A 14169-nucleotide genomic window follows, 5' to 3' on the forward strand; every position below is an offset into this window, starting at 1 on the left:
TAATCCATATAATGATTTTTGCCTTGAAAATTGTAACAAGTAATACCAGACATGGGAAGGAATACTGATTTTAAAGGCTTTCAAAGAAGATTTTTTCTGGTGTCATACTGCTGGAGGATTATATTTGTTTTTTAGCTAATGAGGCCAATTTCTAGTTCAATTCAATTGTATAAATGTGTAATTGTTGATAATTTGTCATTGTCAGGGTGTAGGAATTTTACCGGAATTAGTAATTAGCTAACTCAAGGGAGTCTGATGAAAATATCCAGTTGATTTAGATAATCTCTGTGTTGTTCTTTCCTTTTAACAATATTCTTCAAATTAAATATGTTACCTGGAAACACCAGCAACAGTCTGAACAATGATGTTGAATTTTCCTCTCAAAGTTTCAATCTCAGCTCAGTCACTGACTTTCCATTCTAATCAAGTCACAGCATCTCTGTATGACAACCTAGGACCTGGACCTTTTGGCCTTTACCTGGAAGAGAACTTGAACTGCCTTGAGTGCAACACACCCTCACTGTTCTGGTTTTAGTGACTTATATCTGTTGGCAGCAAAGCGTTGATGGACGGTAACTATAAGTTGATCTAGCTTTACTATGAGAAGAAAGCTCTAAATAACAACCCAAACACTGCTAAACAATTTTTAAAGCAACTTCCAGTACATAGCCTTGGGTTAGCAGCTCAGTTTCCTCCTTTTAAAATCCACATCTACAGTAACAGTAGTTGATTAAATATAATAAACATACATGTAAGGAAATACTTGTCAGATGCTTGGAGAACCTCACTCTTCAGTGAAAATTGCAATTGTGTCTCGTATGTTTTTCTGACACAGGAAGATTTTTCAACTACAAAGATCAAAATAAAAAGCATTTTCTAGTTCAGAAAATTTAATCTGAGGACTTCTAATCTTCAAGTCTTTCTTGTTATCTGATGTTACATATGTATGTGTATATATGTGTGTGCATATATGTACTCACATATTAACATGCACATACACATGTTGGCTTTTTCCCATTTTGACTGTTAGAGAAATCAGTGAGAAAGACTATCTTTGTTTTCTTTGTAACTATCCAACATGGAGGTGTTGAATGTATTGGCTAACTTTTCATAGACATATAAATATAAATTAAATTATAATTTTATACTAATAAAATATAAATGCAGAGTTTCCATTCAAATATGACTGTGCATGGAGCATATTCTTAGTAACTCCATGCTTCTAAAAATACATTATGATAAAGTCAGTGGAAAATACAATATAATTGAATGAATTACCTAAGAATAATTCCATTTGGGTTGAAGAAGAGCATCTAGGTGGGATGGGCTCTAACAATCACATGGTTGGCACAGATATGTTCAGACATAACTTCTATCTTTATGTGTGGAGTACTTGGGATTTCTGAGTGCCCTCCATTTTTAATACTCTTGGCTTCTTAGTCATAGAATTGTGAAAAATCAGAGATTTGGCAAAAGAAAAGTGCTCTAATACAAACAGGGGCCAATGGAAAAGAGAAAAAAATGCCTTCAAGGCTTAGAACTGGGTAGAGGAGGATACTAATAAATTGAGAAGGTCCTGATCTTAGAAGGACCACCTTCCAGGGCAGGAAGTGAGGGCTTGAGGAGAACAGAGGCAAGCTCGGGGCCCTTATCCTGGAGTGAGCAGCACCAGGGCAGAGGTATTTCAGAGAGAGGATCTGGTGGTCTACAATGTCAAGGAAAACCACGCACTACACTGGGGATGGGACACAGACCCTGAGAAGGAGGAATCACCCCTCTTGCACCCCTCCCCACCTCCAAACCCTGGAGTTAAGTTACCTAAGGCTATGCTTTCTTGGAGATGCACCATGGACTAAGGTGGGGAGATTTTTATGATAAGCGATCCAAGAGAGGGAGAAGGGCACTAAGGTATTGAAGCCTCTTTTAGCATCTAAGATCTTTGGCTTTAAGTAGCCTAAAAGCAGCAACTTTTACTTGAACTAGCTGGCTGTATGCCTATGGAAGACCTACACGTGCTGGGATATTGCAGGTTCACACACAGTTGTTCCCTGCAACCTCTACTAGAATGTGTTGGGGGGGAGGGTGAGAGGGAATGGGAGGAAGGGCAGGAAGAGAGAAGGGAAGGGAAGAGATGGAGAAAAGGGAGAAGAATTTAAAAACCTATGGAAAAAGTTACCTTTCTTCTTTCCTCTGCAGCCTCCAGTTTTTTCTGGATCTCCTCCAGAGACAGGTCTTTCTTCTTTGGAGAAGCTAAAGTTCGTGGGGCTTCTGAGATGGGAGATGGTGGCTTCAGGATCAGCTCAAAAGCCTGGCCAGAGGCACGTTTGTTGATTTGCTTCACTTCCATATCTGAGAAATGAATATTTGAGAATGTGAAGCATACAGAGGGATGAAGGTCTTTAAATCTTTTCAGTTCTGGCGATTTCAAGCAGCACTGTTCTTCTGGCAAATAGGGATAAAGGCTGTGTGTGCTTATCTATCCTACATTGCTTTGAACATACAAGACCTCTTTCTTTAGGACCATTACAGGTATATTCCAACAGAATAAATTTTTACAGTGATGGGAAATTCAACAATGTCCACAGGGAGTTGAATTATGGCAGGCCTATTCAGGAAAAAAGCCCTACTTGATTTTAAACGAAACTTTATTTTCCTTTTGAATAAACATGAGCTTCACGTGAAAATAAAGTGGCACAGATTTAGATTTGTCTTTTGAAAATTACCATGGCTGGAGGCATTTTCATGCTAAAGGTGGAAGAATAAACAATAACAAAGGTTTATTGGACATTTGACATGCTCTACCAATTCTTCCAGGAAGCAGTGCACGAGCACTGTTGAATTATCTATTTAGCTTCTAAGACTCAGCTTATCCATAACTTCTGACCTTCTTTCTCCCCTGTCTTCAGTCCCTAAAGCTGTTGAACTTGTCACTGTCTTCCCTGTCTTCCTGGTACACTTAGTGTCACCTCTGGTTTCGCCCTTAACTACACTGTGTTCTGCTTGCTGATTACCTGTATATTGTACGTATGTCTCCTCTCCTCCGTTCTAAGTTCCCCCAAGGAGAGGCCTGTTCCGTATTTATCTTTGGAGCCTCTGTGACAACACATAGTGAGATATTAGAATCCAGAAGAAACGTGGCTGGATTACTAGCCACAGCTCTATCTAGCAGAGGAAACATCTGTCTGGTTTATCTCTTGACTGAATGAACTTACACAAAGTGGGTGTTGGCCCTGCATTCTAATGGAAGTTTTGGTTGGAAGCTGAAACCCTTTCACCTGAAGGACATTGCCTTATGAAGTGGCTAATTAGCATTTATGACCCTTGTGCTGTCTTAGCGTAACTTTGGAAGGAAAAAGCCTCTGAGTCCTGGGACAGGTTTTAAAGGCACAGAAGGGGTTAAGTGCCACAGATGCCTTCAGCTTATCTTTAATGACTGTTTTTACACATATGGAAAAGAAACATGATAAGCCAACAGGTAGCAAGATACACCACAGCTCGAGCTGCCACACATAGAACTCTATCAAACACTCTGATTACATTGAATTAAGTGAAGATGATATCATTGGCAATGATAGCTACCATTTTTAAGTGTTTACAAGGCGTCAGGCTTGGAGCTAATCGTTTGACTTGCATTAGACCATTTAAACCCTACAAGTGTGGGAGGAAGATATTAGAGTTACATAAGCCTCAGAAAATCTAAGTAACTTGCCTGAGGTCACGCAGATGGTGGCAGAGCCAGGAAGAAAACCAAACCAAGTAGAACGAACTTGGATAAATTCAACTGAAAGTGTTGCACTGCAGTGAAGTTCATGGGCATGCCAATTCTTTAGGCTTTTTTTTTTTTTAATTCTCTTTATCTGGGGCCTCAGTTGTAAGTCACTTTTATCATGGGAACTTATCAGCTTGCTGTCATGCATCCTCAAAATCTGGGAACTTTATGAAGACGATAACAAGGGGAAAACTGTGATGGTTGTTGATTTTTTCTTTTGAGTTTCCTAAGTATAAAGCATTTTCTTGCAAATTACTGTTTGGTCTGACTCAAGCTTAGCATCTTATATTATTTGCAAAGAAAAGCCTTAGACATGTTATCACTGTTGTTATGTCGGATGTGGCTGCTAAGAACCATCTAGCTCTGTTTCTTACGGGACATTAATGTGCTCTTCTTAGCATCAAACTCTAACTGTTGTAGGGGCGCCTGGCTCGCTCAGTCAGTAGAACATGTGGCTCTCTTTTTAAAAAAGATTTATTTATTTATTATTTGAGAGAGAGAGAGAGAGCATGTGGGGGGCAACGGGCAGAGAGAGCGGGAGAGAAAGAATCTCAAGCAGACTCCCTGCTGAGTGTGGAGCCCCACCCCTGACCCTTAACCAACTGAGCCACCCAGGTGCGTGACTCTTGATCTCAGTGTCTTTGTGAGTTTGAGCCCGACATTGGGGTTAGAGTTCACTTAAAAAAAACCAAAAACCAAAAACAAACAAACAAACAAAAAAACCACCTCAATCTGTTTTGAGCAATGGGCAATCGATAAGACCAAATAGCTAGGCACAACAAGTCAATAGCGAGATCTACAAAATATTGATTTAATTATATCAGAAGCTGTGAGAGAGAAACAAGTGTATCTAAGCTTTTCCAAATGATGTTCGCAGAGCATTTCTAGCATAGGCAACTCACCATCATAAGTATAGATGTTGATGTTGCGAGGTTCCGGGTAAAAGCAAGAGCAGATCAGTGACAGCATGGACAGCTCCTTCATTTTTTCCTTGTAGGCTAAAATAAAAGACTCGAGATTAGTGTCTTTCACTTTCTGGATTTCCTCTTAATGCTTCTTTTAATCTAAGTAACAATTACAGACTCTTTGGGAATGAATATTGCCAGGGACATAACTTCGCAAAATAGAAATGAAAGAAAGATTGAAACAGGACCCTTAAGTGCATATTCCTTATTTCAGAGGACATAAATGACATATTATAACAGGTTAGATAAAAAATGAGAGAAAGGGAGTGAGAGAAAGAAAGGAAAGTAGGAGGAATTAAGATCCAGCAGGACAGGGAGGAGAGACAGAAAAGACATGGAAGAAGCAAAACCAGACAAAATTAGCTGAGAGGGATAGGTCAGTCCGAGCACATGCATATGTAAGTCTCCGGGACATAAGTATGACTCAGGAGGTGTCCTTTGTTGCTTCGGCCCGGGTGGCCATGGATTCAGTCGGGGACAGGCAGAGAACCCATCAGGATGGTTCTTAAGCAGATACATCCTCCAAGGATCTATGTTGCTGCTTTCTCTTTGTCCCCAAGCGCACTTTCTTGTTGCAACTTCTTTCCACACACACCATAAAGCTAGATCTGAGATCTGATAAGGCTCTCGTTTCCTCTGCGGAACCCAGTTTGGGTGCCTGTCTTGCCAAATAGCTGCAGGAGTTCAGTGAGTGATCTCCTTCCTCCTTCACTCCCCTTCTCTGTTTCATTTTTCCCTTTCTCCGTCAAGAGGCTTCCTACACAGGTAACCTTGGAAGGCATCTCATCAGTGCTGGTTGTCACCAGGACAAGAGATGACCAGATAGGGATAAGGAGGTGGAATCTTCTCACCATTGTTGATTATCAATAAATTAAGACAAGTGGAAGAGAAATGATAGTCATACTGTGCACTAACTTCTGGAAAAGTATAAATAAATGGCGATGGCCTAACATGTTGAATCTCACAGGTAATGTTTATCTCTTGGTAGGGGCTTCTGATCATTATGGTAACCTAAGGAAGGGTGAGTACCTTGGGAAGATTCCCAGAAGAATTCCCAGAAGACTATTTTGGGCATTATTGACAAGTCCATCTTTTGTTGGCGAAAGGGAAACAGATTCAACACCCAGATGCTTTAGGCTACAGAATGCTAGATTAGGAGGGTCCTGAAAGATCATTTAGCTAACGGTCCACCCACACCACCACCAATTTTGCAAATGAAACTGGCTCCCAAAGGCTAAAGTCATATGTGGCCTCCAGATAAAAATGCAGTAAATCAGTCAATATCAAGATTGCCAAGAGAACTTTTTCTACCTTTCCTTTTAGGATGAGGTTGAATGTGTCAAGGCTGGACATACTTGCTATCACAGGCAAAGACCAAATATTGCCATATTGTATATGGTTCAACCAAACACATCCAGCCAGTCACTCTAGGAGAAGTTCTCTCCTTATTTAGCTTATTTCCTTTAAAATAGCAACACAATTTGCCTTTTGCCATATAACAGTCCTGCTAACACCTACTTTGAGAGGTTTCATTGGACGCCTTTGGAATTTTAGAAGGCTGAAACCATATTTCTTTGTCTTATTTGTTTATTCAGCTAATAAAATGATGTCACTTATAAAGGTCCAAGCAGGTCTTTACATGGATGTTTAGTGTGAATCACAGTTTCTATCAGATAGAAATAGTTGGTGGTTTAATACATTTAATTCCATGAAGAATAAAACTCAGAACAGCAAGTTTTTGTAGGCTAGTGCCCTTTTAAAAACAAGACAAAGCAATATGGTATCCAAAATATTTTGCAAAATTAAGCACATATTAGGAGCACATGTTAAAGACACGAACTTTATTAGGGAGGGCCAACCTGAAAATAAAAATAAAATAAGATTTTCTATCTCATAGAGTAGTAGCAGATTAAAGCTATAGAAGAACATGAATTTCTACTGAAAAGAATACTTCTCAACATCTGTCTTCAGTTTCTTGGAAATGAAATTCAATAATTTTTAGTAAGGCCACTGCTCTATTATACTTGATCAGTTAATGTCAGGCAGAAGATAAAAAGTTTGTCAGGGACCAACACTTTAGAGCCCAATGTGTAATGTATAACCATGGCTGACAAAAAGTTTGTTTTTCCTCTCCTAGGTGGTTTGGGGACAAGACTCAATTGACCTAGGCGGGCAATTACTTAAGAGAATCCTTACATCGTTTTTATCGAGGGCCATGGCTGTCCATGGCATGAACATACCCAGTAGCAGTCAGTGCACAGATTCTCGCTTATATAGTTGCTCTGAATCCTAGGGAGCTCCTTAAAACCACCTGCGACCACAGTCCAAGCGCATCTTGACTATTTCCCTGCAACAAAGGCAGGCTCTCCAGCGAAGAATACCTCCTCACTTGGTACAGTTGCCCCAACTTCCCCAGGTGGCATTGCCCTTCCTAATCCTCTCCTCTCATCTAATTCTTGCCAAAATTTCAATCCCGATTCAGATCTTCCATCCTCAGGGCTTCTGTCTCTTAGAGGCGCTGCCCACATTGATCTCCTATTGCCCTTGGTTGGCTCTACTGCACGGTCTTGACTATATACTGTTACATGTGACTCTATACTGTCTCAGTTCAGTCACTACTGGGTTTTGATGTGTAATTTTTGTTTACAAAACTATAAGCTCTTTGAAGGCAAATGCTAATTCTTATTCGTCTATGGAAAAATCCACAGCACAGGTCTGGATGGAACAGAAGGCTATTGCTTAATAAGTCATTGTTGCTATCTTGCTCATTGATTTTAAGTCCATCTCTCAATTAACAAGTATTTATGATCATCACTGATGGGCAGAAGTTTCTGGGAGGCATTACGGAATTACAAAGAGATATGATAGTATCCTCATCTTCAAGCTTTCAAGCCTGGGAAGTGGAGTATGTGGATATAAAAATATGGAGGATATAGACAGAAACACATGCAAAATAGGGTGTCAAATGGAGGTACAGGTGATTTGTGTTGGAAATTCAGAAGAAACTTAAAGCCTTGGTGCTATGGGGAGAGTGGTCAGGAATGGCTTTATCTTTAGGGTTGCCAGATTCAGCAAGTAAAAATACAGGCTGCCTAGTTAAGTTTTAATCCAAAAATTGCATGGGACATACTAAAAATCATTCCTTGCTTTTCTGAAATTCAAATTTAATTGGGTAACTTGTATTTTATACAGCAACCAGAGCAAATGGACCTGGATGGTAAAGACTGAATAGTGTGAAGAAAAGCAAGGAAGGGAGAAGACACGTTTGTTATTGTTGACATGGAAATGGGGTTCTGAAGAGGTGACGTAGAAGGCTTTTACGGGTGGGCAGTGAGTTGAGGTCATGCAAGAAATGATTAATCAACTACGGGGAACATTATTCACTTCATCTTCATGGACTACACTACAATGAGGTTTTTAGGAGCTGTGTCCTGATAGAAAGGCTTCCTGGAGGTCAGTTTTGCTCTAAGATGTTGGGTAAGATGTTTTGAATTTTTGTTCATGTGGAAAGGTTATGACTTAAGATCTTGTTTTTACATCAAGACAAGCATGGGTATATTTTTTTTTACCAGAATTTCAGAATATCATGAATTTTCCACATGTTACTTAAAAGAAATTTAAGCTTGAGTGTTCTGTTTTGAGTCCACTCTCAGGAATATTTCTATGGGAAAATTTGAGAGGCACAGAGGTGAGAATGAGTGAGTTAACTGGAAGTCCTGGTTTGCCTGCACAGTTCTGGTTAAAGCCCATTAATAATATCCTCATTCACTGTTGGAATTTGGCCATTACAATGATCTTAGCAATAGGGGGCCACTCAACATTTTGAAAGGGGGGTTACCTGATGAAAGCCTCTTCTTAGAAAGATTTATCTAGCCATTTTATTATTCAGGAGGGACCTGTTACCAGGAGATACACTTAAGACACAACCGAATGAAATTCAGCAGGTTATGTGGTATGGCTTGAGAAAATAGTAGGGAATTGTAAAGGGAAAAGAAAGGGAAGATAGATACAAGAAATCTTATGAAAAAAGAATGGATAGTAAACAATAACTGTATTTGGAGTCAAGGAGTCTCTTGGAAGAGAGCAAGAGATCCTTATAGATGGATGCTTAAGGAAGCTTTCCAGAAAAAGTGTAACTACCGCTGAGACCAGTAGGATTGGTTGGCCTAACAGAAAATAGAGTGTGGGTTGAAATATTTGAAATTTGGATAAACTTTTTTTTTTTTTATCAACAATGAAAAATCCCAAGCAAATGTGAAGGCTATTAGAAATGTGCTAATAAGCTTTCACTATTGATATTTCATACTTTGAATTGACAATCCTGTTCATTGGTTTTTGGAACTTGGCATATATTAATTTTTTTCATTACACCCCCGTGCCAAGTGGAGTTCTGTGCATGTTTGTAAGGATGTGGGAAGTAATGGGTAATTCCATATAATCTTTCTCATAGTTGGTTGCATTTGCTATTAACTATTAATGCTTGCAAGTTAGTGTATTTCTCTAGTGAATTCATTTAAAATTCAACCCATATGATGTATAATGACTCTATAGCAATACTCATTTAACCTAATGATTTATGAACACTAATTGTTTTTCCATTCTTCCAAATGGCTACAATGAGCTACGAATAATGGTAGCAGTTGCTATTTGGGTTTGGAGCACAAAGAACATATCAGGCACCAAGCTCAGATATTTGCATGCATTTCTCATTTAGTCCTCTCAGTAATGCTAGGAGAAAGATATTATAATTAGACTAGATTTACAGATGAAAGAAAAAGGTGCAGAGAAGTGGAGTAGTTTGCCCAATATCCAACAGATCATAAAGTGTGGAGTTCAGGTTGGATGGAGGTCTGTCTGACTCTATGTGCCTGGCCCATAATGCCATTCACTTCCTCCAGCAGTCTGTTCAGATGCATTACACACACCTTCACCACCTACATATTGTTTTTAACAAGAAAGTAATGTATGTTACTGACTTTGAAAATAAAGAATCCAAGACCTTTTTCTCTTCCCATTTTTCTTTGGCATTTGTTCTTTAATTAATTCCCACACGTGACTTACTGACTACACAACTATAAGTTAAGTACAGAGATTTACAGAAAGAAAGTATAAGTATGTGGGTTTTGTTTGTTTGTTTGTTTTTTTACCTGTATGTTTTACTTGGATAGTAAATATTGGTGCAGAGATGGCTAGAAAAGTCAGGAACAGTTTCTCAAAAGGAACTCTGAGTATATATATTCTTATATGACTGAATATATCCTTATACATTCATATCACAGCTAATGAGGTAAGTGGAGAAAGTGGTAATTATCTAGGTATTTTAGGGGAAAAAACCCTTTGCATCAGTTATTTGGGTATTTTAAGAGTGATATATTTTGTCTGGCAATTACCTGAGTTTTCTCATTTTTTTTCTTTTTCCTTTGTGTTTGTGTGTGTGTGAATCTGAGGAGTATTTTTTTTTTTTAAGAAAAAAGAGCATCAAGGAAAACAATACAATTGGTACTAGAGATTTAACAGATCAGATCTTGGATTAGATTAGATTAAAGCATTGGAGAGGTTAATTGTACTCAGTAAAATATGAAATAGACAAATACATGTATAATTATTTCCTTACTCTTCTAAATATGTAATCTTCACATAGATCAGAATCAGTGGTCTTACAGCTCTGTCTTTGGCACCTTCTTTTTTCATGTCATAAATTAAACTAACTCCTCATCCTTCTTTTAACTTGATTTTGACCACATTGTGTGTGTGTGTCCATTTCATTTGGTAGTTTGATTGCTTTGGGGTCCTAGAGCCTGAGGTCAGATTATTTTCTAAAAGTCAAATCTATCATCCTATTTAGAAATACTTTTGGGTGCTGTATCACTGTGATTTTCTTCTTGAAAGAGGAAATAGATGAAAAAGATTTTATTTAAAACACTTGTATACTATATTAGCTTGAATTTGGACCTTAAAAAATGGTTGATGAATATAGTTGATGAATATGTAATTGAAGATTCAACATTTACATGAAAAATAAATCTCACATTTTTGAAGATCTATTTTAACATTCCAGAAGATCACTGATATGAGGTAATGTTCTAGATATTTCTGCTATGATGATGTAATGCTAATTGGCTCAGTACAAAAATGGATTCAGTCTACATTCATTCTACCCAACCTCTCCCCCCCTCAAAATTATGGTTTCCTAAGATATAATGACCAGGGAGGGTTTGAAAGATTAATGTTTGATCAGCTGAAACAGCATACTTTTCCTGCAGGAATAGATACCAAATCAAATCTAGGGACATTTAAGAAGGTCAAAGCTGTACAACCCAGCCCTGGGTTGCACAGAAACATATGAGGCTCTTAAATTTCAATTCGATTGATTCTTGGCAAAGCAATCGTGACAAGGAAAAGAAATTGGATGACATGGATCAGGCCTTGTGATCAAAACTGTAATAAGAGCAGTAAGTTGTACCAATCTGAGACCTCACCTTACCCTCGATTCCAGTTAAGGCTCCTGCCGAGTTTAATAAGAATCCCACCAAATCATGCAGGGCCCTTGTCCTTTTTTTCTTTCCCTCTAATGAAAGAAATTCTTACAGTCCTAGTGGGAGATCAGACGACACTGGTTGATAGGAATAATGAAAGCACTTTATTCTGTTTCTATTTCAAGACTCTTTCGCCAACCTAATTTTGAGTGTTAGAGGATATTTTTTCTTAAGTGTTCAACACTACCAGGTAGTATGAATAAAATGATAGCCTAAAATGATGGCTAGATTGGTAGGGACTTAAATGAGAGAAAGCCGTCTCAGACACTCAGGAGAGTCTGGTCATCTGGCTGAGTAGAGTTCTCACATAGGAATGACTCTTCCCTTCCCTGTAGCCTCCTGAGTGGGATGCAACCGTCATCTGTGGCTGCCATGATGTTCTCTGAATTGAGTCAGCAAAATGGCTTCCTCTGGCATCTAAGTAATTTAAATCGCTCTCCATTACTTTTTTTTCTTTCTTCCCATTACTTTTTAATTTTTTTGGCTGAAGATTGGAAAAATACTTTCCATCTATTCCTAATTCAGCAAAAACTCACACTTCCTATGCAGACTAATTATCGCATTTGTGGGCTCAATTTCTAGAATCAAAAATGTTTTGGTTATCAGTGATAAGGATGTCAGTTTCCTTTGTCACTTTGATGTAATCTGTGGCTTTTCTCCAGAAAATAAACCCTGACTTCGACTTCATATGGATTTTAGAATTAAGTCCATGACATGTGTTTGCACTGAATAAAGTGGTATGAAACTACAAATACAGTAAATTACCTACTGTGTTCTCAGTGAAAGCAAGAACTTTCAGAAATGGAAAATGCAAGACTTTTATCACAAGTGCAAAATAAAAACCCTGTCATATAAGATTCAGATGATTTTATCTCAGTTAATGGGCCAGTTGACTTCCCCCCTGAATGGACCAGCGGTTTATACACTGAGGATACAGAAAATGAATTCAGAGAAAATCCTGTCAGTCACAAGATGGGGCTGCCTGTGTTCATACAATGGAACATGCTAATTTATAGAAAACGCTGTGAAGAAACAGAGTAGGATTAAGCAGAGACCCCACACAATTTGTGAGACAAGCCCTAGCCGTTAATCATGATTTAATTTCTCTAACAGTCAGAAAACGTACTAAAAGTTGAAAGCATATTTCTTGAAGAGTTTCTATGTAAACTTCCACTTCCTTGGAATGGTGTGAAGTTTCTATGCATTCAAAAAGCTGCATATTATTGTTTTAGTTCTGAGTGTGTTCTACGAAATACACACTACTTAGAATAGTTACTAGCATCAACCGTGAATCGAAGTATTTCACCTTGGTGTCATTGCCAAATGCTTCTTAAGGTTCCACTGGATAGAATCTTTATCTGGCTAGTATACAAACTGCACTCATACTGGTCTCCCTAAATGTTTTCTTAGGAAATAAATGGTACATAAATAATTAATAGAAAGTAACCATTTCAGGCAACAGTCACAAAAGCCTCATGGAAGGGCAAGCATTTTGCTTGCTTCACAAACCTAATGAGAATTCCACGATCTCATTTAATGAAACTTTGTAAAATGCACAGTATGTAACATTTACTTAATAGTGCCCTAAAAAGTCAGATTTTTTAAATCACATTCAGTAGAGTTTTATTGCAGCCATCCGTTCAAAAACCGCACATTGCGTGCTTCTGTAATTGGTCTAGTGAACAAAAACGGAGCAATCAGGTAATTTTCCCTCTGACTGAAAACATATCTGTGACTTTGCTAGTCATACACGCTACAGTCAGCCTGTGGTACAGAGAATAGAATGAACAGAAACATCTCTTAAAAAATAATAAATATAAATATTGTTAAGATTTAGAACTACCTGATATTAAAATAATTACTTATAGTGATATGATTCTTGCGTAGCTCTGGGAGGATGTGGGAGTAACAGAGCCTTGGAGGTGAGCGTGAAGCCCCTTCATGTTGCCGGGTCCACAGTGGGATCTTCAGCGTCGGCTCTCGAGGCATCAAAGAAACCCTTCTGGTTCATCTAGCTAGGTGACGAAAATCGCTTTTTTGTTTTGGCAATGAAAGGCTACTTCCTCGAGATCTGCCAGGGAAAGACTCATTTTCTGAAATCGGATTCATCAGATCGTACACTGGCACGTGAATTAGTGTAGTTTTCTGCAGGAACGTAAAGCAACGCGCAAAGCGAGTACGTCAGGTGTCTGTCTGAAGCGTCTGCAATTCTACAGTCAGCTGGTGTCCTCACGGCTACGAACCGGGTTAAAATACAAAAGACAACTTAAGGCAACTGGAATCACGAGCCACAGCGTTTTATGCCTGGAAGAAACACTTGAAACCATCTAAATCAACTGCTATTCTCATTTTATAGATGAAGAAATCAGATCGAATAACCTTTATTTCCTTGAAGGCCCCCTTTGGGGGTGATGGGTGGTGGGGTGGTGCCGGTGGCCGAGACAGAATGGGACACAGAAGTGGGAAAGGGGCGTTCTACATCAAAGTGATGGCAGGCTTTTCATAAATCGACGTTTTTCTTCAATATGGGACTCTCATGTGTCTAACGCTGACCATACATGTTTGATGTTGGGCAATAAAAAGCGACTTATTTTGCATTGTGGAGGTTTCCACGGACCTCCACCCCCAGACCTGGGAAGTCTTTAACCTCCTTTTTCCGAGCGCTAGGGGGCAGCCTTTCAAAGATGGTCACGTATTTTAGCTCCTCTTGGGAAGCAAGATTTTCTGCGTGGGAAGACCGCCGCGTCAGGTGTGGATACAAAGTTCCCAGGATATATCGTGCTTATAAAGCGGCTTCTACCCACCCATGCCAAATGGGTGCTCTGTATTCCTTCCAGAATTCCTTCCAGGCACAGCATTTTCAGGAAGAACAGATTTTCCTCTTACTTTACAAAAAATG

At 38.9% G+C, this 14169-nt stretch overlaps 1 protein-coding gene across 1 annotated transcript in view; it reads right to left on the bottom strand.

The window, feature by feature from the left end:
* STMN2 (stathmin 2) overlaps positions 1–14169 on the bottom strand; it is a 50052-nt gene that overhangs the window by 19545 nt on the left and 16338 nt on the right. The window contains exons 2-3 of the mRNA XM_045805644.2: positions 4672–4767; positions 2177–2349 (exon numbers count right to left, since the gene is read on the bottom strand). Coding sequence (XP_045661600.1) covers positions 2177–2349; positions 4672–4767 — 269 coding nt within the window. The remainder of the gene's footprint in view (positions 1–2176; positions 2350–4671; positions 4768–14169) is intronic.

This window comes from Ursus americanus, chromosome 9 (genome assembly GCF_024610735.1).
Source record: "Ursus americanus isolate L20-20 chromosome 9, mUrsAme1.1.p, whole genome shotgun sequence".
Classification (NCBI taxonomy): Eukaryota; Metazoa; Chordata; class Mammalia; order Carnivora; family Ursidae; genus Ursus; species Ursus americanus.